The 25,238-nt window shown below is 41.7% G+C and overlaps 1 protein-coding gene across 1 annotated transcript in view; it reads right to left on the bottom strand.

Moving 5' to 3' along the window:
- The window catches only part of SLC17A8 (solute carrier family 17 member 8), a 46,424-nt gene extending 22,111 nt beyond the window's left edge, over positions 1–24,313 (bottom strand). The window contains exons 1-3 of the mRNA XM_006125916.3: positions 23,912–24,313; positions 12,737–12,989; positions 5,470–5,588 (exon numbers count right to left, since the gene is read on the bottom strand). Of these exons, the coding sequence (XP_006125978.1) occupies positions 5,470–5,588; positions 12,737–12,989; positions 23,912–24,012 (473 nt within the window). The 5' untranslated portion in view covers positions 24,013–24,313. The remainder of the gene's footprint in view (positions 1–5,469; positions 5,589–12,736; positions 12,990–23,911) is intronic.
- Between the last annotated feature and the right edge of the window lie 925 nt (positions 24,314–25,238).

Genomic DNA, 25,238 nt, shown 5'->3' with positions numbered 1-25,238 from the left:
ACATATGCTATGCATCTCCTAGGCTCACTAAGCCAATGAGTCTGAAAATTATTAAACTTGATATCACCCACAACCAGTGCTTAATAATCATATCACAGTAGTGATACCTGATAAGATGTCTACAGTAGTAAGAGGAAATTTGCAAACTACCTCTTAAAGTTTAATGAGCCAGATTTTTGGTTGTGTTCTGTCCACTTAGCACTGCCTGAGGCTCCAGTCAGCCAGATCCAGCTCACTAAGAATTATCCTGGTCTGGGAGAGCTCTCATGTGGTACAGAGTTGAAGCATCGGGTCCCTTTGATGCTATAGACTCATACACATATGTGACCCTTGCACACAGGGGCCCTAGCCAGCTGGCAGACATTAAAGCAGCCCCACAGGCTTTGCTATCTTAGAATCACAGAGGTCCTCAAGAGGTCCTCTAGCATCCCCACTCATGCCAAAGCTAGATGCATACCAAGCATGCCTTTACCACATGCTAGGTAAATCACACGTTTTACCACTCTCAGGATATGTCTACACTAGCCAACCTAGTTCGAACTAGGTTGGCTAATGTAGTCATTCAAACTTGCAAATGAGGAGTAACGGTATTCTGAATTAGGGGCTTTAGTTCGAACTATCTAGCCCGTGCCGCGTGTAGCCCCGGGCAGCGAGTTCGAACTACCGGGCATTTAAAAATAGCGGCGCCTAGGAACATGCAAATAAAGCCCGGGATATTTAAATCCTGGGCTTCATTTGCAAGTTCGAATGACTACATTAGCCACCATAGTTCGAACTAGGGTGGCTAGTGTAGACATACCCTCAGGCTGGCTCTCTAAGCTGAACCCCCCCTCCCCCCCGGTTTATCAACCATGTTAATCTGACAGTTCCAGCTGTGTTTGACACCTGTCAGCCCTTTTCATCCTGTGACAGCAGCTGATTAAAGTAGCTCAAAAACTTCTTCAAACTAAGCAGTATGTCTTCACCCAACTGTATGGGTCACACAAAGCAAAGGGATAAAACAAACAAAAGAGTTATCTTACTGGGGTCTTACCTACGCTGCAATGTTTCCTTACCAACTTTGGAAAATTCCCCTCAGTCCAGTCACCCCCTCTCCAGGAAAAGCAGCTTGCTTGCTGCCATTTCTCCCTGTCCCTCAATGTCTCTGCCAGGTGCTGTCTCTGGGCAGCTGCTAAAAACCCATTTAACCCTCCTCCCCTTCTTTGCCAGACCTGCATCATTAAGGTTTCAGCATCTCGTCTGATCCTAAATTCAGGTCTGGGCAAAATAAACCTTGCTAGCCTAGCAGTAACCATGCAACGGGTATTGCCCAATTAATAAGTTCCCCATTGTTTCCTCATGGGCCTTTGATATTACCTGGACTTTACCTTATATTTGCCATTGTTTTGTTTCCTATTTGTCTCTGAACCATCTCCCTTAATTTAGCTGCTTGCTGTCTGGCATGATAAGAGGCAAACCGTAGTGCACTTGATACCGTATTTTCCGGCGTATAAGACGACTTTTGATGTTAAAAAACATCCCCCCAAAATCGGGGGTCATCTTATATGCCAGGTATGCGGCTTTGCAAAGCCTCAGGGGAAGCCGGCAGCGGGGCATCCCAGGCGCGCCTGAGCTGCCCCGCCGCCGGAGCCCCTCCGCGGCTTTGCAAAGCCTCGGGGGAAGCCGGCAGCGGGGTATCCCAGGCACGCCTGGGATGCCCCGCTGCTGGCTTCCCCTGAGGCTTTGCTCTGGCAAAGCCTCAGAGGCGCGGGACCCCGCCGCTGCTGCGGCTTTGCTCCTGGTGCCTCTGGTCTGCTGGGGACCGTCTCCAGCAGACCAGGGACACCGGGAGCAAAGGAGGCGGAGGGGCGCTGGGGTATAAGACGAAACCCTATCTTTTAACTAAAAAATTAGGGGGTCGTCTTATACGCCCAGTCGCCTTATACGCCGGAAAATACGGTAGTTCAAAAGTTACACACATCACTCCCCCCATTCTCCACAATCACAGAGGTGCCTACCAACCCAAGGTCCCTACAGTACAGACATCAGCAAAGAAGACAGTCTCTGCCTTTAACCGCTATAGTGCTGAGCAGGACTCAGCTGAGGGACCCAACAGGCAAATGGGCTGGGAGGGCAGAGTCACAATAAAATGAACAGAATCAATCTAAAAAGTGTTCTGAGACTCAGAATGTCTCCAAATTGGAGGAGGAAGCAAATGGTCGCCCACAGACATTGAAGGCTCCATTTTCAAAATGGAGTGAATATTTAGTTGTCCTACATCCATTATCACCAAAGCAGGTGAGGGAGTTGGCTGCAGTGGCCACACCTTGCCATCAAGAGAACTGTATTATTTAATGTAATGCTGTAGGAATCTTCACACTTCAGGGAATTACAGTGCATTACGTAGGAATGCAGGTTAAAAAGCAAGGGGAATAATTATCCACAGGGAAACAGTAGGATTTATTTTCCACTTGCTTTGTTTAATAACTGAATTCACATTGTGCATTGTTATAGTCCACAGGGTTTCTTTATATGCCAAAGATATAAATAAGAGTGGCTGAGCTAGAATTAACTAATATTTTACTACTCTTTATGAGGGTAAGGAGTGTTTTCAAAACAGCCATCATCTTGCCAGCAGTGCACTGCCTTTTATCTAAGATAAACTGATCTCTGCCTTGGCTAAAAATAGCCCAGTGATTCTAATTCATTCATTTATTCTTTTCTCTATGCCATTCTTGTCCCTGGCAAGCTGCCACTGTGGAAACAGAAGAGTTCTTAAATGATGGACTGTGCTGACCAACGGTGTTCTATTCCTGAAAACCAATATCAGGATGTGCCTCAGGCTCAGCATCTCTTTATTAGCAAACAACAATGGATGAGTTAAAATTGGTTCTCTACAGTAGTCAGACATATTTTGCAATGATGAGCAGTAAGTTAAGGGGACCCTGTTGTTAAATGACTGCTGAAGCTTTCAAGCCAGTGTAGACCTGTGGAAATGTTGGGTAATTTATTATTTCAAATCATAATGAAGGGAGATTAGTGCATGTAAATGGTTTTGGAGTGCAAAGCCAGGTTATCCAGGGTGTGTTCAGTCAAATTTTGCACTGATCATTGAAATTTGTATTATAAATAGTTTGTAGGACAGTAGGACTTAGGGTACGTCTACACAGCAACACTATTTCAAAAGAACTGCTTGCTGTGTAGATGCAGACTAAGTTATTTCAAAATCATGCTAGTTATTTTGAAAAAATGTTGAAATACTGTCAAGCTGGAGGACTTCTTACTCCGACTCCCGTAACCCTCGTTGCACGAGGAGTAAGGGAAGTTGGAGGAAGAAGTGCTCTATTTCAAAATAAGTGCTGTGTAGACGCTCCCAAATTTCTAAATAAGCTACGCAATTGACGTAGATCAATTTGCCTAGCTTATTTCAAGTTAAGCCCTGCTGTGTAGATGCACCCTTAGAGAATTCAGCAGAGATGGTGTTCAGCACAGTACAAACATGTGATGAGACAGTCCTGTCCCCTCAAAGAGCTTAGAGTCTAAACAGACATGACCAGCAAAGGATAGAGAAAAGTAAACCAATAGCATCATCATCTTTTGATAGAATGGGCACAGGGAGCTCAAGCAACCTCCCTAAGTTTGCAAAGTGAGTCTGTAGCAGAGTCAGGAACTGAGACCAGATCTCCTACTTCCTCATTCAGGTCTTTAATTAAAAGGGAGACTTAGGATGGGAGGGGGGCTGAACCAACCAGGACTGAATCGGGAGAAAACGGTTGCATGAACATAGAAGTGAAAACAAGGGAGCTGGGAATATCTCTAGACATCAACCCTAATACTGCTATTGCAAATAGAAATTCCCTTGTAGGAGTGCTTCAGGAACCTTGTCTGTCTCAAAAAATCCTGAGTTCTAAACAGACTTATGCTGATCAAGTTCTTGAAATCACAGCATTCTGCCTAGATGAAACCTATAAAAGTCATCTGACCCCAGAAGTATTACATTGTGTGCATCAATAGGGCATAGGGACTAGAATCATGGATATAATAAAGGCAATTAAAAGTCCTGCAGTCATTATAGCTGAATTTATGTATGGGAGGGACTCTATGCTTTGATGAAGAACTGCCATGCAGTGAACTTGTGCCGTATGTGTCTCATTATAGCTATTTGCAAAATGCATAGGGCAAGGGACTTTGATTTCCAATAAGACAGCACAATGAAGCCAGTTGCACTGTTTCTTTCCTTTCTTACCATACAAATAAACAAAACGATTTCAATTTGTGGAGACATTTATAATTAGATGGTACAGAAGTACTAGTAAGTAAACAACCGCCATACACTGAGAAGGAATAGGTTAAATAAGCTAATAGCTATTTTCTATCTGTAATTTCATAACAAAGAGAGAGAGAGAGACAGAGAGAGTTTAAAAATCCTAGTTAATAATGGAGAGCGCTTCATAGTGGCACCTGGAAAACATCCAGACCTTTTGAGATAATATTATCCATCCATCACCTATGGTCATTCTTCAAATCCTGGAGACTCATCAAAGAGATATTTAAAGAAATTTTATACTTTAACAGAAATAGCTATTTTTCATTAAACTTGTTCTGAAAACGACTGAATGGATTTATTTACTTAAATTTTTAAAAATTCAGCAAGCTCAGAAGAATGTCAGCATAAATGCATGAAGTCTGAGGAAGTTAAAAGAAACTGAAAACAGAGGCTTTAATGTAAATTGCTAGGCTACCTTACCCATAGATGTTACTGCTAGCTCAGCCCATAATACAGGTACTTCAATGAGTGTCTATCCATATTTTTATGTGTGCTTTCAGAATAGCATCTCTAAATAGCTCCATAATTCCTACATGCAACTCCTTCAAAACCATGAAATACCTTTTTCTGCACTAGGGACCCTTGAAAAAAAATGCTGAAGTTTTAATGTGAATCTATTTCAGCAATAGGATGAGACAAAATAGAGTAAGGAAAATCTGTGAAAAGCAAACAACAAGGGCATGTTTAAATCCCCTTGTGTAATTTGCCCAAAACTTTTCAGAAAACAAGTTCTTTACATTATTTTAGGAGTGCATTTCTTTTACTTTGTCTACTCTAATACAAATACAAAGCACCATGTATATTTAAAAAAACACCTCAACCCTCCCAAAACAAAAGAATTGTACCAACATAAGACACTCCAAGGCATACTAATTTCTGTCCCCTGGGGAGAGGATGAGAGAACAAATAGCATGGCAGAGATGTTAGTCACATGTACTATGGGAATGCACACAGGTAAAATGGTGATGAGCACAATGTAGGAACCTGTATAGAACAGTGTTGGAAATCAAGCTTAGACTGTGTGGAAGTTCGCTACAAAGGGTGCGGCACCCCTCCATAATAGACATAAATAACGACATATTGATTTCTGCCCATAAATGTTATATAAATAATACAACCAAGAGCATGACAAATTATGTACATGCCCCATTATTTTATCTTACCTGTTGGCAGCTAGTTTGTTTGAGATAAACCCTCCTGGAATTTGTGTCACAATGTAACCCCAGAAAAATGAGCCATGTATAAGTCCTACTGTCTCTGGATCCCAGCTGAACTGAGCTTTCTGCAAATGAAACATTTGAATTATAAGGTGAATATTTAACACATTGAGCTCAACATAAATCCTATTTGGAAGTTGTTCAAAAGGCACCATTTGAGCCACACTTTCCATAGTACTATGAATACCATACACTGGAATTGGTCAGACTACTTCTCAACCAATTACAGCAGGGGTATGACAACTAGTTCATCGAACAGTGCCTTGAAACACATTCAAGATAATCTCTTTAAGGCCGTGTCTACACTACAGATAAGATTGAAGTAGCCACAGTCAATCTTTTGGAGTTCGAATTAGCAGGTCTAGTGAAGACATACTAATTCAAACTGAGAGGGGCCCTTCCATTGATGTCGGTAGCCCTGCTTCCACGAGGAGTAAGGGAACCTTTGGAAACTTTAACTGGTCCAGAATGCAGCTGCTCGGGTTTTAATTACAGTAGACTTCTGATAATCCGGAACCTATGGGACCTAGGTGGTGCCGGATTATCAAATATGCCCGACTATCAGGAGGTACTATAAGATGGTTTTTTATATATATATATATATATATATATATATATATATATATATATATATATATATATATATATATATATACACTGTATACATTATATACTGTATACATTATATACTGTATATAAAGTGTTCTTAACCCTTTTTATTGTATATACTGTATACAGTATACTGTAATGGTTTAGTTTTTTAAAGCCTTTTTTACCCTTTTTGCTCAGTTCAGCTGCTGCCGCTGTTACTTTGTGACTCATTTTTTGCCGAAGCTCACTCACTAGGCTCTTGCCATTTTGATGCCGGACTATCGGGAGTGCCAGACTATTGGATGCCGGACTATTGGAGTTTTACTGTAATACTTGTTATACGGAGCACATTATACCAGTGCTCCAGCAGCTGCACTGGCTTCCAGTATGTTTCCGGAAGGTCTTGGTTAAGACCTATAAAGCCTTGAACGGGTTGGGTCAGGGGTATCTGAAAGAACATCTTATACAAACCTGCCCAGCAATTGAGGTCAGCTGGGATGGCTCTGCTCAGTGTTCCCCCACTTATGGAGATAAGATTAACATCTACTCAGAACAGGGCCTTCTCAGCATTTGCTCCCAGGCTGTGAAATTCTCTTCCTCGGGATATTTGCATGGCACCAACGTTAGCATCGTTTCGGCGTCAAGCTAAAGCCGTCCTTTTTGCTCGTGCTTTTATTGGTGTTTGAGTTTGTACGTGTGTGTTCCTCCTCTCGAGATGCTTTTAGCAGGTTTTATGTCCCTCTTGGGTCTCATATTTTAAATGTTTATATTTATTTGTATTGTGTTTTTAAAATTTTGTAAGCCGCCTTGAATATTTTAAATAGAGAGGCAGGGTACAAATATTTTAAATAGGTACAAATAAATAAACTCGAAGGGAGAGTGTGCTCCCTTCATCTTCCTGCAATGCAGACAGCGCCAAAAGTCAAGTTAAGATTCTTCGATTCCAGCTACATAATTAATGTAGCTCAAGTTGTGCATCTTAATTCAGCCTTATTCCCTAGTATAGGAATAAGGCCTAAGTGTAGACCAAGCCTAACTGTCAAGTTTTGATCCTTGGGTTCAACCAGGATAAAGCCAAGCCCAGACCTTTCTTAGTTGAGACTTCATGCAACTGCTTCCTGGAGCTGATCTGCCTTGACCATTTTCAAAGACCTATTTGCAATCCCCTTTTTTCATTCCTATTGTTTGCATTCATAGGGAACTGATCTCTTTCATCTCTTGATTTAGGTCGCTTAGTCCAGGTTTACTCTTGTTCCACATCCTTTGTTTTGGGAGCGCTGCACATTTGGACCCTTTGATTTGATTGCAGTGTTTTTATTGGTGAACCTTTAGATTCCTAACATCAACTACCTGTGTTCAGTGATGTGGGGGGAGGGGGCGGTTGGATGGGAAGGGAGGAAGGGAAGATGGGAATGTAACCCAGAGAGGAGAGACTCTTATGACCAGTGGGGAGAGATGGCCCCTTAAAACAAACCTAGATAAAATTAGCTAGATGGGAATTTGATATTCGATTAAATGTGATAAGAATTATATTCTTTTTAAATAAGGATACCAATGGAATCAAACCAAATGATTACAGATGATCCACAGCCTACAAATGTCTAATGAACAGACACATGCCTGAACTATGGGCATCTGTCCCTATTTAATGTCATTACATTAGGAAATATTTTCAGTCTGCTACTCAAAGCTCTCCTGCATGAGGCTGTTATTGTTCTTTGTAAGCATGCTTTAATGTGCCTGAGTGACATCCTTTATTTGCTGAATACAGGGGAAGTCTGACATTTAGGGTTATGTTTGTACCTTTCTGTATGCTACATGCCAGACTCAGTGGGAGATTTTTTTCAAAAACAAAAAAAACCCCACACAACACTTGGAAAAGACTATTTCATTTTGGTCTGGAATAGACCAGACACTTTAGTTATCCAGCAAACAAAGAGTTGGAAACCTTACAGTCACCCACCAATATAAAACTCAGATGAGCTCATGCTACTTTGCTGGGATATTATTTGTGGTGTTTTTTCCAAGTGCATTAACTTTGCAGAATGCTCCCCTTTTCTAGTCATGATTTCTAGTTTAAAACTCAAAATAATGGTCAGTTCTGAAAGGATAAAGGACTGACCAGTGTCCTGGTGTTTGGAAGACCTACAAAAGGGGAATCTTGTCAGGAAGAAGGAAGGATTTATGGCCAGAGCAAAGTAGGGACTAAATCAAGACTTAGTGGCACATGTGGTCCTATTTCAACATGTCTCTTCTCATGAGGGAGCTCCCACTCTCCCCAGCCTGTATGGGAGATGTATTCTGCTTCTTACCAAGTCTTGCCTCATCATGAGAAGCAGAACAGGGTGGGGGAATTCTAGAGACTAGGAAATACTCAAACAGAGCTGACATGCAGTTCCATGCTCAGGGATTGGCTGACGGTGACTACAGGTCGGGAAGCAGAAGGTGGTTTACCATCCATGGCTGGGGACAATTTGGTGTTTGCAGAGTCTGATCAGGGACAGTTCATGTAGCAGATGGGAAGAGAAGAACAAGAGAGGCTGTGAAGCCACAGCATGATGGAGGAAGGCTTACCCAGCTCCCATTTGCCACAAAACTTCTTTTCTTTTATTGCTGCAGGGATGGAAAAGTCCCTGTAATCACAAGAGAGCTGACTAGCAATTTTTAGTCTTGAAAAATGCCTTGGGTCCTTTTTAAAATGTCTACAAACTGGCAAAAATTTTGAAAACAAAGTTCATGATGATTTAGACTTTTTTCCGAGCAGCTTTGGTAACAAACTACTGGATAACAGCCAGGAAGTGCCCGCTTCCCATTAGAACTGAGCTGATGACTTGGCAACACAAATGCTATGCATAGGCAAGCAGGTAAGGCTATGCTCCCCTGCTGTGGCTGGGAGTAATATGATACTTTCCACTTCCATAATGAATGGCCTTCATCCAAGGAGCTCAAAGCACATGAAAATGTAAGTGAAGGCTCAGTACGCCTATGAAGTGGATTATCCTCTCTATTTTAGGAAATCAGTCAAAAAGACACAGAAAAGGTAAGTATCACAGCCAAGTTCACAACGAGTCAGGAGCAGAGCCAGACACAGGACTTAAAAGTCTTACCACAACATTTGTAAAGTAATTTTAGGCACCTGTTGATATTTTCAAGGTACCTAGGTCAGTGGTACTCAAATTTTTTTTTTTTTTTGCACCCTCCCTTATTCTTGTACAGCTAGGGGCAGGGCCACAGATAGGACCGGAGCTGTGGCTGGGAGTTGGCCACAGTTGGGTCCAGAAATGTGTCTGGGGCCAGGACTGGGATGAGGACCAGGAGCCAAGGTTTGGGGCTGACAGTGAGTCATTGATGTTAATGGTGCGGAGTCAGATCCTGACTATTGGACTTCACAATTTTTCCCATAAAGCAACAGGACATACCTGACAGAGTTTAAATGGGAAAATAACCCTAAGGCATTCCTTTAAGACCTCACATTTGTCACACTGGTTGTGGAACCAGCAACTTTGATGCTAGGGCACTTGATGACAACAAATCCCCGCCCCCTCTGCAGTTAAGTGACAGACCCAGGCACAGGTGGAATAATGGAAAACAACAAAAGTAAAGAATCATTATAGGATTTTTTTTAAATCCATTTTTCAAAATGAGGTTTTTATAAAGTCAGGCACCTAAATCCAAACTGAAGCAGCGGCCTGATCCTCAGGAATACTGGGCACCCTATTGCCTCCCTTTGCTGGGTTCTTAGCTCTGAATGCAATGACCTGATTTTCCAATATTAGGATGTAGGAGCCTATCTTTAGGCACCTATATTTTTTAAAACTTTGGCTCTATATGCATAAGAAGATCATACACAGCACAAATATATTCTTGATAATTGTTTAGTATGGAGGGTCTTATACCTTACTCAAACATATCTAGTGTTGGCTGCTATGAGAGTCAAGATACTGCTTTGGTCATGAAAACCCTCATGCTTCTTCCCTTTTTAATTCTGGGATATTTCTGCAAAAGGGATGAAGAGTGAAAACCAGTGGAATATGCTCCTTCTGTACAAGTAGCTCCCTCTCCCCCGACAGTTATTAGGGTTTGTACACTCCATTTCCCTTCTCTGTTGCTTCCCCACTGCCCAATCTGGCTTCAGCACACCCTTCATTTTGGAAGGGATTGCTCCAAAAACAGTCTTTTAAAGGATGGTGGGGAGAAGCTTAGAAGTAATGGTATTAGATTTGTCTTCTCTACCTCCACCGCAATGGCTTTCCATGAAAAAGGCACAGGCATTTATCTGACAATATACTTAGATCTATATGTAGGGTGACTGGAGGGCCCAATTTTTATAGGGACAATCCCAATATTTGGGGCTTTGTCTTATATAGGTGCCTCTTATCCTTCATCCTTCAATTTTTCATACTTGCTTTCCAATCAGTCTATCTATAAGATACTCCTGGAGGAATTCTATGCCATTGCATATGTGCAGAATTGAAAGCCCCTGCGGATTCCGTTCCTCCCCCGCAGAAAAGTGACTGTTTGACAGGAACGCAAAAGGAAGTCACAAGCAATCATGTGACCCTCCCTAGCAGCATGTTTTGGGTGCCCAGGGCAGCCAGCAGAGAGGTAAATCACTCTGGAGCGTAGGGTGGGATTGGGAAGACCTGTTTGGTGGCTACTACAGTGCACTGGCCTTAGCTGTTATTCCTTGCTGTGCTGGGAAGGATGGGACTTCCTCTTCCCTTGCATGACATCCATGGCCAGTTCAGACCCACCCCCCAGCTTTCTTCCCTAGATGTAAGAAGCATTGCAAACTCTTCCCCCTGCCCCACTTCCACCCACCATCCTTCCGTGCTTCCTGTATCCATGCTCCTCAGCTTCAGGAAAAGGGGTCACTGTACAGGGAGCTACCTCCCATCCAGCCAACCTCCATGCATCCAGATCCTCTCATACCCAGACCCTCCCACCAAGCCTCATCCTCCACACCCTGAGCCCCTGGTGAGCCCTGCTAGCCCGTCACTAGGACCATCCCAATAAGTCACTGCACCCAGATCCCCACCCCCCAACCAGCTGCACCTGGATCTCCACCCTCCAGCATCTGGAATCCTCACTGAGCCCCCCAACTCGACCACTCCCCCACTGAGCGCCAACCACCTTCACCTGTACCCCACTGCAGAGTCCCTTTACCACTTTACATAGAACCCCCCAACAAGTCTCTGGGCATCCAGATCTCCCCATATCCGGATCCCCCACTGAGCCACCCACCCCAAGATCCCCAAAACCCTTTCAACCCACACCTGGATTTCCCCCCTCCCTCCCACATACATACACTAAACCCCTTCACCCTTGGATCCTGTCTTGTCAAGCCAGCCTACTCATACCTGGTGCACCTGGGTTGGAGGGGAAGGGTGCTGGGGTGTTTCTGAGGTAAGGGGGCTCTGCACAGTGATTTCTCATCTCCATTCAGCTAGTGGCCTTTGCTCCCCAATGTCATGCTGGAGCCTCTGCATTGATTTGACAAATAAAATTTGCAGAATTTTAAAATATGTGTAGAATTTTTTGGTGCAGAATGCCATCAGGAGTAATTAAGAGAACAAATAAATTAGTATTAAACAGTAAAATGCCCAAGCCTAAATAAAACATAGGTCATGAAACAACACTCAAAAATGTTAATAATATCTTGCACAGAAACTATAAAAATCAATGCGTGCCAGTGTCTGTCTTCATCCAATGCTGGAGAAAGCCATTTGGAACTCAAAATTAGACCACTGTGCTCAGAACAAGCATTGTACTGGCCCCCGCCAGGCAACTCTATGGTGCTCGAGGGGATGCTCAACCCTGAGCCACAAGGGACCACCTCTGGGACTGAAAGGCTATTTCTGAGGGAAGTCATTATAAGTAGAGGGTGCTCGGCACCTTCTTGGGAGCAGTGCGTGCCCATGGTTTTGTGTGGATGAAGTAAATCTCTGTAAGTTTGCCCATCTTCTGGTTACAATATTGGATTGAGACACACAAGACCCAAATTCAGTGCATGGCTCTGCTACAGACTTCCTGGGTGATGTGGGACTAGTCTGTCTGTGTCTCAGTTTTTCCATCTGTCATAGCACTTCCCTATCTCAGGCTATATCTAAACTACTTCCCTCTTTCGAAAGAGAGATGTAAATTAGACAGATCGAAATTGCAAATGAAGCCGGGATTTGAATTTCCTGCGCTTCATTTGCACAATGGCAGCCGTGTGTTCTTTCGAAAAAGGGTATTTTGAAAGTGAAACTACTGTGTAGATGCGGTTCTTTCGAAAAAAGTCCCCTTTTTCAAAAAATCCTGTACTCCTCATTTTTTGAGGAGTATGGAATCTTTCAAAAAAGGGGGGGGGGGAGTTGAAAGAACCTCATCTAGATGGTTGTTTTACTTTCAGAAAGCCCTTTTTCGAAAGACCGTGTGGCTGCCATAATGCAAACGAAGCCTGGGAAATTCAAATCCCGGCTTCATTTGCAATTTAGATCTGTCTAATTTGCATCTCTCTTTCAAAAGAGGAGTGTAGTTTAGACATACCCTCAATGGGATGTTGTGAAGAGGAGGTATTTGTGAGATACTTTGCTGCTGTGGACCAGATAATAACAAAGACAATTAGATGCTTCTTTACCTGAAGCTCTGGTTTTCCGTCAACATAGACTGTGCTGTTGTTAACCATTTCCACTATAGCAACACCCAGATTGCACCTAATGCCAAAAGAAATGCAAAAGCCCAGACCACTCATTATGGCAATGATGTAGCGCTTGGGTAGTCCACAGCAATAGCAGTCACATAGGGGAGGTTTGTGAGTGGTCGCCTGCACAGGCCTTCCCTCTTCAGTCAATTCAATGTGGTCTTCTTCTGTGTTGGTTCCATCAATTTTCCTAACGGGGTATGAAAGAGAAAAGCAAAATGTATTAGTCAGCTGCTAAAGCTCTTTCATATGTTCCTGGTAGCAACACATTCTGCTCCAGTAGTGGGTCGGGGCCGCACACAAATGAGAAGCCCCTGACTGAGAAAGAGAAAGAGACTCCCCACGTTCCCTTTGCACACCAGAGCCAAAGGGGGCCCAGGCTAGTAGATTTCGTGTGCTCCAGCTCTGTGGGTGGGTGGCAGGGATGCTGGAGCATCTCCTCTTCGCCCCTCCTCTACTCAGTCACTAAAGCTATATGCTTATAAGAGATTTAGCTCTTACTATAATGCAGAGAATTAAAACCAATTATACTTTTAAAGGGCTAGAACTTCAAAAGCTAACGGAAATGTTTGATTGTTCACCCTTCTAAGTCCACAGACCCATGACAAGTAGTTGGATAGCTATCTGACCAACAGTTTGTGCAAATGCTGTTTGTAGGCACAAATATGGAAGCTATGTTGAGGTCACCAGAAATGACAATGAACTCCACAAATGAAGACAAAACACATGCTAGTGCTCTCTATGTTAACCATAATTACCATGTATTCTAGCTACACTGACAACACATAAAAGCTCTTTAATTTGTAGATCTCAAAGTGCTTTACAAAAGGAGAGTATTATTAGCCCCATTTTACAGATAGACAAGTAAGTTGCATTGCTTTAACAATTCCAGTGTGGAGCCAGTCATACCAATATGAGAGACTTTATGCTAGTATAATTCATTTCTACATGGGAGAGGGAATAAACTAGACCACTGTAAGGCACATTTTTACCAGTAGAGCTGCATCCATATTACGGGCTGTACTACTCTAACTAGGTAAAAAACCTTAACCAAATGATTATACTGATGCAAAGACTGTGTAGATCAGACATGAAGTATGAACTTGCTCTGACTGCTCTGCAGTCACAGTCAGTAGCATAGTCACAAAGGCTATGTCTAGACTGCAAGCCTCTTTCGAAAGAGGCTCTTTCAAAAGATACTTTCGAAAGAGCCTCTTTCTAAAGAGAGCGTCTAGACTGCACGCAGAACTTTCAAAAAAGCAAGCCGCTTTTTCGAAAGAAAGCACCCAGTGAGTCTGGATGCTCTCTTTCGAAGAAGCCCTATTTACATTCAAGAACGCCTTCTTTCGAAAGAGCACTTTCGAAAGAAGGCGTTCTTCCTCGTGAAATGAGGTTTACCGCCGTCGAAAGAAAAGCCGCGTTCTTTCGATTTAATTTCGAAAGAACGCGGCTGCAGTCTAGACGCAGGTGAAGATTTTTTGGAAAAAGGCTACTTTTTCCGAAAAAAACCCTGAGTCTGGACACAGCCAAACAGAACCCAGGTCTTCTGACTCCCAGCTCCATACCTTATCACTGATTTACTCTTGTTCTTATGGGTGAAATAAGTTTTCTCCGCGCACTGGTTTCTTCAGCATTTTGCTAAGGTAGCTTGCAAGACATGGTACAGAATTTTCTGAAGTTTGCATATTTTCTTCAACATTCCTTAGATGGTGTGATGCTGGCAAACCATGTCAAATCAGGGCCACAGGCCTATTCCTGTGTGCTTGTGTAGACCAGAGTGATTGTTAACACACAACTGTGTGTCCAGATGTTTAAACTTCATGAAAACTAATGGGTTGCTACTTGTATTGTTCTCACTTATCTATTCCTGTTATAAAGCAACAGCAAACATTTACATTTGTGTACAACCCTGTAACTACATAACCCATCAAAGAAAAGTTGTGAAATGCTAGTGAAGGATTTAAGGACTTTAACAAAAAAGGCAACTTCAAAGCCAGGGCCTGTGCGCTGGTGACTCTGAAATTCACCTTTGTTGTTGGCTTGGTAGTGAAATCTAATTATAAAACATACAGGAGGGCCTGCAGCTTTGCCAGGCCCCTGGGCAAGATGTGGGGGGCAGTTCTGTGCTTTCGGCGGGGACAGGGTGGGGGAAGCCAGCCCTCAGCACTACCCAGAGGGCACCGTGCTCCCTTTCCCGGAGCCAACCCATAGCACTGCCTTTAGCATGTCGTGTGCTAATCTGGTGACAATTTAAAGGGCCTAGAAATCTGGTTGCTGCTGCTGCTGCAGTAGAAGCAGCAGCTGGGAACCCTGGATCCTTTTGAAATGCTGGCAACTACCTTTTTTGTCCAGCCCCATCAGCGGGCCTGAGAACACACCATTTTGTGGTGTATGCCCTGTTTTCTGACAGTCTGCCCTCAGTTGACAGTCTCAGAGAGGCATACAAATCTCTTGCCTCTTTTACTTTTAAATAATTTTATTTTTTTTTTGAAAGATGTCATTCAGAGTATTCAGGTAACACTATTACACAAATCTCTGGACACCAATTATCAAAACATCCCAACACAAGTGGAACACAATTTGCCTAATGCAAAAATATTATTACTCTCTAATGCAGCGTCTCTCCTCATTTTCAAGCGGGCAAGCCCATATTCAATATCAAAAAGTTTATGACACCCTTACATTTATTGTAAAAATAAGAGTAAAAAGTGTATCAATACTAATCATAACCCTATATAATTGTGTGTGTGTATCCGTGCGCACATGCAGGGAACGGGAAGCAAGCTTTTCTTTGCTTTCAATTGTAATACAGTTTTCAACACTTCCATACCCTGCTGGGGATCATGACCAAACAGTGAGAGATGCTGCTCTAATAAATTCTTATCCCTCTATTTGTTCAAGTAAAAGCAACTTAAGAACATAAGAACATCCATACTGGGTCAGACCAAAGGTCCATTTAGCCCTGTACCCTGTCTGCTGACAGTGGCCAATACCAGATGCCCCAGAGGGAGGGATCACAACAGGTAATCCTCATGTGATACCTCCCCTATCATCCACCTCCAGACAAACAGAGGCTAGGGACACCATTCCTACCCATCCCTGGCTAACAGCCATTGATGGCCCTAACCTCCATGAATCAATCTAGCTCTTTTTTGAACCCTGTTAAACTTCTAGCCTTCACTGCATTCTCTGGCAAGGAGTTCCACAGGTTGACTGTGTGCTGAGTGAAGAAAAACTTCCTTTTGTTGGTTTTAAACCTCCTCGCTATTAATTTCATTTGGTAACCCCTCGTTCTTATATTGTGTGAATAAGTAAATAACTTTTCCTTATTCACTTTTTCCATACCAGTCATGATTTTATAGACCTCTATCATATCCCCCCTTAGACTCCTCTTTTCTAAGCTTCTTTTTATTTAGTGCAACGGTGTCTCCTTAATTACTTCACCGCTATCCTAAGCACTAGTTTTTCTAGACAGTGACTGCGTTTGCGCATGGGACTTGAAACCCTGAGGCCCCCATTTTGATGCAGGCTCTGGGTTCTTCAGTATTATATGGGCTAGAAAAGAGTAGCAGTTTCTGAAGGACATTCCCACTTCCTGTGAACTCAGTGCTGGTATAAAACGCCAAACTGGCAGTCCTGAAGATCCCAAACCCTCTGCTTATCCACACAAAAGATCCCAAGTTTGCAGTGAAAAGGCAAACTCCCCCACATTGTTCTTATATCATGCCTTGAGCATGCTTTGAAGGGTGAAAAAATAATTTAATCTCCCAGACTTGGCTTCAATATAAATTGAAATCAATGGTCAAGTCATATGCTTAAGCACATGTTTAATCCAGTGAAGCCTTGAGCCCCTGGACACAACTTGCATTACAAAGCCTTTTCGTTCATGTTATTCACCACCTGGAAATCAGCTCTGAAATGACAGACTCAGAATGTGACTTTCTTTGCATCTGCTGAAGAGTTACTACTATCGAAGGATTTTATCGCTGCGACATGATGAACAGAATTACTTAGAAATTACCAGGAAGACTGAACTGCTTTGTAAGGTTATGAAATGGTTTAACTCCTGATAAGAACTACTTATTTCCTTCCAGGTACCTGGCCTGTAATGTATTTGCAGTACCCCTCTCTTCTGTTTTCCCTTGTTACTATCTCTATAGCCACACTCACTTTTGGCTGATGTACTTTCATATAAAGCAGTAAAATAAATTATTTGATATTCATTTAATTCTCTTACAAGATGTCACAGTAATGTCAGTCTGGTTGCTTAAGAAATCGCTAATCTACATCATTCCTTACCCTTTAGGTGCTTGTCTGAACTGTTTACTCACAGTCCAAGTAACCATTTTAATTATGGGATAAGATTAAAACAGAAATAATTTCACACACAAACAGTGTCCACTGCATCCTAAGGGCCCAAGGCAACTTTAACTAAACTATAGCTTGCTATGCTTTTTAACCACAATTTGAACCTCTCTAATCCAGCAACCCTGGGACCTGACCGGTGCCAAACCAGAGAATTTGCAGAACCACGGGAGGTCAATATCATCTAGCAGCATTTCCAGCATTTCCGCTGCTTACTGGGCTCTTAGAAGATATTTAGGGGTTAATTAGAGCTAAATAACAGCACAGAACACTTGGTGCCAAGACTGGTGAGTGTACACAAACTTTATGGGCTGCACCCGTGGTAAGTGGATATCCAGCTAACTAAAATTATGCCAGACCATGGATATTGCCAGACCAAAGAATACTGGACTAGAGACGTTTAAACTGTAGTCTCCTTTCATCTCCCCAGTAACTAAACTTGCCCATCAGATCTAGGTTTTTACCCCTACTTTCAGTAGGCACAAGAGTAGAATAGACACAAGAGTTTTCAAGAATGGAGTTCTTTTAACAAAGCCTTTGCAGATTTCACATATTTTGTATGTAAGTGATATTTCCTGATTATTTTAGGCTCATGGAAAAAAATATATTTGTTGATTATATGGACAATATGAAGTTGCTTTTTTAATATTCAGCATTAAAGTGTAGCTCTCTGCCAGGGAAACCTTTGTGGTGTGTCTCAGCTGTGTGTGTAGCAAAGAAATGGTTCCAGGGATAATATATTTAAAACTTGGAAGAAATTCAAGGCCGCATCAGTCTTGCCAAAGCTTGAACAGCCCTGTAGCTGCAATAGTACTGACGGATTTGATTCCAGTTACCACACTGAAATCAGATACAGAGACATTTTGCCAGGACACTAGAGGTGGGCTGTCTCTAGCTAACCTACCTGTAGATAGATGAAGCATTCTGGGAGGACTATAATGCCTTAAGAATAATATCTTCCCTGATTGCTGTAACTTTAACCTACAATCCCTAATCAGCAGGTCATGATCCATGCAAAAGACTACAAATCCTGAATGGAAAAATAGAAGATTTAGGCCTTTCCTATTGATTTTACCATATCCTTTCAAACATGAAATATCATTTAAAAACTCACAATTCCCTACACTTTGCAATGACACAGCCAACTGATACATCACGCACTGTACCTCTCATGTTCACAGTTTAACTCTGGCCTTAATCTTTCCCACATCAGAAATAATACACCATGCCATCCACCACTGTGTGGATTTCTAGCAGATCTTGCTGAGGTTGGAGTTAAAATTTAGTGTACAGAGCTATCACAAAGTATGTGATGTATGTAAATGCTGGAATTGTTTAGTACTTATAGACACGGAATCAGAGTGTCAGTGAAAGCAATGAGTGCAAATTAAGATATATTAAAGGAGGGAATATTCAGCAAACAGTTCCTTGCCTTTAAGGGTTTATGTGAGTGGGTTTGCCCTTAAGCTACTTGTTTTTCTTTTGGGGATTTATATGTAAAAATAAAATTAGTAAAATTGAGTAATCTGGTTTCATTGTACAAGCTCAGTGAAATGCCAGAAGTAAACAACATAGAAAGTGAAAAGGTTAGATTATTAAGATTGCTGTGATGTAAAAGTAATTATTAGCCAAAGTAAGTAATTGTGTTATCTTCCTTTGCCAATCTAAAGTCAGACATTATTGATTCAAAGTAAATATTTAAAAAACCTGTTCTTTAACTTGCCTTTAGCTGCCTCTCACTCTACTTTCTAGAGAAAGGCAAGATTTTAAGTAACAGCTGAATTTTGGGGCACCTGGCATAGACAAGATATATTGTGCAAAGCTGAAACATCTGTTCACACCCATACACTGTCAGCTGACTGACAATTCACATAGACATGAAAACATTCCTCAGACCCAAGATTCAGGACATGGCTTGACTATGTGGAAGATCATGCTGCCATGGTCAATCTTCCAGGGCTTGATTTAGCTGGTCTAGTAAAGACCCACTAAATCAAACTCAGAGATACCCCCATTGACCTCAGTACTCCTGGCTCTTCATGAAGAGTAAGGTAAGCTGACAGGAGTGTTTGTTCCTGTCGACCGCCCACTGTGTGGATGGCACAGAAATGTGATTTTAAGATATGTCAACTCCAGCTACATAATTAACATAGCTGGAGTTGTGTATCTTAATTCAACCTTCTGATGTAGTGTAGACCAGGCCTCAGTGTTAAATGTGACACTAATTGAACCAAGAAAACTAGGACCTTGGACAGAGTATTGCTTACACTGAGTTGTAGTTTTACTATGGATTTCAATGAGAGCAAGATTAGGCCCTAAGAAGATATAGGTGGAATATTCAGAACACATTTATGTACAGTAGCTTTATTTTAAAATATTTGTATGCCTTACATCTGAGGCATATTGCAAGCTGCTTCAGAATACAAGCAATGATCTATTTTGTCTAGTTTAATTTGAACAGATTGCAGTAGCAAATAATTCCACCTGTGCTCATCCTGGCCATGATTGTCCTATATATCACTCCATTTCTTCACATACACCCCAATACTTTTTTTTTCTTTTTGGTATTAAATTCTGAAAAATAAAATATGAGAATGAGCATTTGGACATCAAACATGGATGGGCATAATTCCACACAGCATGGCCTCACACACTTCATAACCCTTTTCAAGCACCACTTCCTAATATTCAGGAACAAAAAAATGAGGTGGTGGCTATGACAATAATGTAAAATAAGGCTTTATTTAAAAAACACTTATGGATTCCAAGACCTCTCTCTCCACTGCCTCTGGATTTGAACGCTATTTTCAGTTGTGCACTGTAAATTATTCATCTTTGAATCTGATCATGTTTCCTCTTAAGGGACTGTCAAGCTTTCACCCTTTCAACAGTTTTATCTTGCCTTGTCTTTTACCTTACTTTCTCCCAGCCAGAGCCTTTGGCTATAGGCTTCACTCCTTCCAAACAGGTAGGTAATCCCATATGGGGAGAGGTGAAGCTGAGAAGACTCCACCTCTTCCCCTCCTGTAGGAATGTTAAACTCCTCTCAAATGGAGCTGCACATAAAGAGGACTTAATTCTGCATTCTTGGATGCATTTTCTAGGCTAGGTCATATGTACTGTACAAAAGTCTCCTGGAGTTTCCTACAGGCCTTCTGAAAGACTGATTTTTGTAATTTATGAAGGATGGTTTTCAGATGCTCGGAAATGTCCCTTTTTAGCATGTGTATACTTCCCAGGAGCATCAGCAACAGACTTTCACATGTATCTATGCCCTAGATAGACATCAAAACATTTGGACACAATATACCTGGGAGCTTTAAGGATATATGTATCCCATCATTAACATTCATACACTAAATATTCAAAACAGAAGGTTGGTATAGTGCCAATATTTAGTGTTTATAGACACTGTACTCATTTATCTTTGACTCTATCTCATAATTTTCTTCCATCTTTAACTAGATCTTTGGAGTTTTCATAATCACAGTAGTGTTGAGTAAACAGCTTGAACTAACTTTTAAAAAGTCTCAAAACTAGTAAGAAAAAATATTTTTTAGAAATAGTGCACCTATACCTTGCTGTATTTGTTTATTTTGGTGTAGAAACTAAGCGAGTTTGGCAAAGATGAAGCAGAATTTAAATAGTTTAATTAGTTAAAATTACATAGATGTTAGAGTGATGGGAAAATTATCAACATCAACAATAAATTAGATTGGACTGATCCATTTCAGAATAACCTTTACATGATACAAGGGAGCTCTAGCCACTTGGGACAATATCACAACATTCAAATAATACATCTTTAACATTATTCACCATTCTGAACACACTCATCAGTTTCATCATGGCAGCAAGAAGTAGCAGATGCAGTATAAGCTCAAGCATTCAAACACTAGTTAACTAAATCCTCATTTATCCTAGGTTGAATACACCTTCAGAAGTCTTGTCCAATCACTTAGGCAGGGCTTGACTAAGGGGTGGGCGAGCCGGGCAGCTGCCTGGGGCACTAACCAATGGGGGGCACCTGATGGCAGCTGTAAGAGAAGCGTGGTGCCCCTTATAGCTGCCATCAGGTGTCGCACGCCGGCTCCTGCAGAGCCGGCCTCCCCATCCCCACTGTGCTGGCCAGCAGTGCCCTTCCCCCCACAGCCGCGGGGCCCTGTACAGCCAGGCGCGGCCCGTCCTGGGCTGCGAGCCAGCAGCGGTGGCCAGGCCAGGCAGCGCATGCGCCGTGCACCCCGGGGGCAGGCTCTGGGCCGCGCATGCGCCATGCGCCCCAAGGGTGGGCCCGCGCATGAACCGCACGCCCAGGCCTGGGGCACCAAAATGGCTCGGGCCAGCCCTGCACTTAGGATTTACGCAGGTTCTAACAATTGACGGTCAACTCTTGGCATAGCAACACCAGTGCAAAAGCTTTAGTGTAGACAGGTAAACCCACTGTAAACTGTTATTTGCACCACTGCCACTTACCCCAGTTTCAAGCAGAGATAAATGACATTAAGTGTCACTGTAATAGATTTGGTTGTCTAAAATGGGGGTTCAGCTACAGCAGTGACTGGTCAAAGATAGCAGGGATTCTTGTGGCAGACAAGGCCTGCCATAGTGCTGTAGTGTTTAAACTTTTCTACATGGAAAATGCAATACACTGGAGTTCTTAAGGGTGTATGTCTGCAGAGTTTAGATGCTTTGCAGAAAAAAGCCTATTTTCCTGTGAAATGTAGAAAAGCCTACAGACTCCTGATCCCACCACCCACTAATCCAAATCTAGAATCAGCTGAATGAATTTCAGGTGCCCATATATTGGGCTAATCAGGAATGTATTCTTATTGCACTTTAAACTAGTTCTAAATTGGAGCTCAAGCTAAACAGGAACATGCTTTTATAGTTAAGTTTTCCAAATATGTACAAGCCAATCTGAGCTCCAGATCTCCCAAGAATAGGTTTTGTCATTAAACTTCCAATGTTTCTTGATTTTGGCTTGGTTGTCAAGATGGTGAGAATAGCCTTGCATTATATTTTGCTATTTCCTCTTTTCCCCTTGGAACTAAAATTGAGAAGGGCAGAAGCACATGGACATTTTATAAAAAGTTTAAGAGACTTTCTCTACCTCAAACAGGGTTTGGGTTGGCTGACTATAAGTTTTGGGCAAAACATGAGACCTGGTGGGTCTTTGAACCAATTTGCCAGCTCTTGTTATAGTTCAATGACATCTGGGTAACAAAGACAATTCAAAGCTTGTATGAGTTTTCCACATGGCAACCAAAAGAAGTGCCAACAAGCCACATGGATATGACACTTGAATGTTAGGCAATAATCCATAAGTACATTTGTTCATGTGGGTCAGCAAGAGTCACAGCAATGTGACTTGCGGTTTAGTTGTATAAACATGCTCCTTGAAGGGGGGATGTGCGTGCGTGTGTATTTTACAAGTCAAAAAGCAAGTGCTTGGATTTACATAAAAGACTAAATGGAGAAAAGTTAAGGAGAAGCTATGCAGGGAATAAATACTCTGAGTATGCTGCAATGTGTATTCAAAGTGTAAAAGTACTCACAATAGCAGGAGATCTATGATTTCACATCAGTGTCTCGTTTTTTAAAAAGCATTCTCCCATTCATTTGCATATATGTACCACAATATAATATATAAACAAATTAATTTTTTTCATCTCTCTGAACAAAAGATAAGCACAGGTATCCTGAGGATTATAGCTGGACCAGCACTCACAGCAGAAAAAGCAGAAATTTTATCTCTCTATTTCAAAACATATATAATTTGAATAGAATAAAATAAATTAAAAATAAATTAAATTGCAAAGATCCATGATCTTACAAACATTTAAGCATGCGTTTAACATTAAGCATGTGAATAGTACCGCTGACGTTTTTGGCACTTACTTTCTTATCCATAAAACATATAAATAGATGAAGTCAATGGATCTATCCATGTCTTTAAAGTTAGCATGTATGTAAAGGCTTGCAGGATAGAGGCCTTTACTGATAATATTACTATTTTGTACATCAATTTGATTCCTTTGTGTGTATAGTTATTATTCTTATTCTTATTATTCAAAAGTAAAAATGTTCAAGCTTTTATTTCAACCTTCCTAATTAAGGTGAAAAGGTGAATTTTTTCCTGCCCATAATAAACCCCAGATTCTCTTTTCTTTCTTTCAAACTGCTGTTTGCCCTTGCTAAAACTCATACAAGATTTTCACTGGATGGCTTTTCTATTATTGATCAAGAGTAAAATTTTCAGAAGTACTGAAGCAATTTAGGAGCCTAAATCCCATTGACAGTGACTAGGCTTCTAAGTCAATTGGCCATGTCTGAAAATTTTACCCTATATTTTTTATAAAACATGTACTCCCAAAAATTGCATTTTGTAATTTGCACAGTGATCATCATTTCTCCATGCAAGCCAAAAGTAGAAATCACTTTCATTAAATATTTAAAACTGTGTTTAATTGTGGTCCTTTTTCATACTCTACATAACTCTAGAGTAATATTTCATAATTTATTTTCAACACCCTGTTCAGAGAACGTACTGTATAGACTGAGTCAATGCTGTAACATTATTTTTATGAGCTAACTTTTGTATCTTCTCATCTTCTCTTCTGCAACCTTAACTCTTATTTTTATGAATAAATTTTTCTTCCCTTCTTTCCTTTTAATAAACATATCCCTGCAATTCCTTTAACTACAACAAAATATAGATCTTTCTGAGATGTTCCCATCTGATTTTACCTTTGCAGATTCCCCAGAGAGTCACTAACAGTGGTCTTCACCTCTTCCTTCCCTGGTTTCAAAAATCTCTCTTTCAATGTACTAAACCCGTCAAAAGGCATCTTGTGTCTGTCTTCTAAATAAATCCTTTTGGTTAGCAGTTCTTCACTGCTGCAGTCATATTTGCTGTTTTCAAACTCGGGGGGCCCTGTTGGTCACCTTGTTGACCTCTGGGACAACCACCAGTTGCTCAAGAAAGTAGCCCAGAAGGAAAGATTCAATGCAGATCCTCTAGGACAAGAAAGTCAGGCAGGCAGAGCTCCAGTGTGAAATCTCCTTAGTAGTGATAAAGGCTCAGCAGCACAACTGCTGCAGCTCTGCTGTGCATGTGCTATAGGGGCTGGCACCTGGCAAGAAGGAGGCTCGTCCAAAGGGCTGTAGCTAGAGATGCTGAGGTTAGTTTTCCTGGTCCTGATGCTGCTGCCTGCACCTCATGCTGGCTTGTTCAGTCTCATTCTCCCTCCTTCCTCCCGCTGCCTCTCTCATGCTGAGATCCTGTGCTATAGTAAGGTGATGCTATAGTAACAGACACAAAACCTGTCCTCAAGCCACTTGAGTTTATTAATAGGCTCTCATACAAAGCAGAAGGAAGAAGCAAAGTTTATTAAACATTTACAAGTTATCTCGGATGCAGGCTGGGACTTACTGGCTACTGTTCCCAGTCACTGTTTATTCCCCCCGTCTGTATAAGCCCACTTCTTACATGTACCTACCTAATCTGAACTCAGAAATGTCTTCCCAAGATGTATAAAAAGGAGTAGTCCTGTGGCATCTTAGAGACTAACAAATTTATTAGGTCACAAGCTTTCATGGGTAAAACCCACTTCATCAGATGAATTGGAGTGGAAATTACAGAATCTGGGGTACCTTACCCACAAAAGCTCATGACCTAATAAACTTGTTAGTCTCCAAGGTGCCACCAGACTGCTCATTGTTTTTTACAGTTATAGACTAACATAGCCACCCCTCTGAGACTTTATCCCAAGACATGTCATTCATTATAGATATCACTAGGGCCTTAGACAGGCAGACAGACACAGAAGTGCTCTAAAGTGTCACTCTTTGAACAGACAATAAAAAATTGGCTGTAAATTGGGTTAATTCATGATTTTTATTTTAACACACAAAGAATGAGGAAGATGACCCTTCCCCACTCAGCTTAGCTTTGCTGTGACAACATGTCTTTTCTCAAACTGGGTTCAGAGTTTTAACAAAAGCTCTTGTAAAAATGCAGCTACACCTGCGATGGAGCTGGGGTAATCTCAGGCAGCCTGGCTTTTAGCAACAC

Source organism: Pelodiscus sinensis, chromosome 1 (genome assembly GCF_049634645.1).
Source record: "Pelodiscus sinensis isolate JC-2024 chromosome 1, ASM4963464v1, whole genome shotgun sequence".
NCBI lineage: Eukaryota > Metazoa > Chordata > Testudines > Trionychidae > Pelodiscus > Pelodiscus sinensis.
The sequence above is the reverse complement of the archived record's forward strand: the minus strand, read 5'-3'. Positions and strand labels throughout refer to the sequence as shown.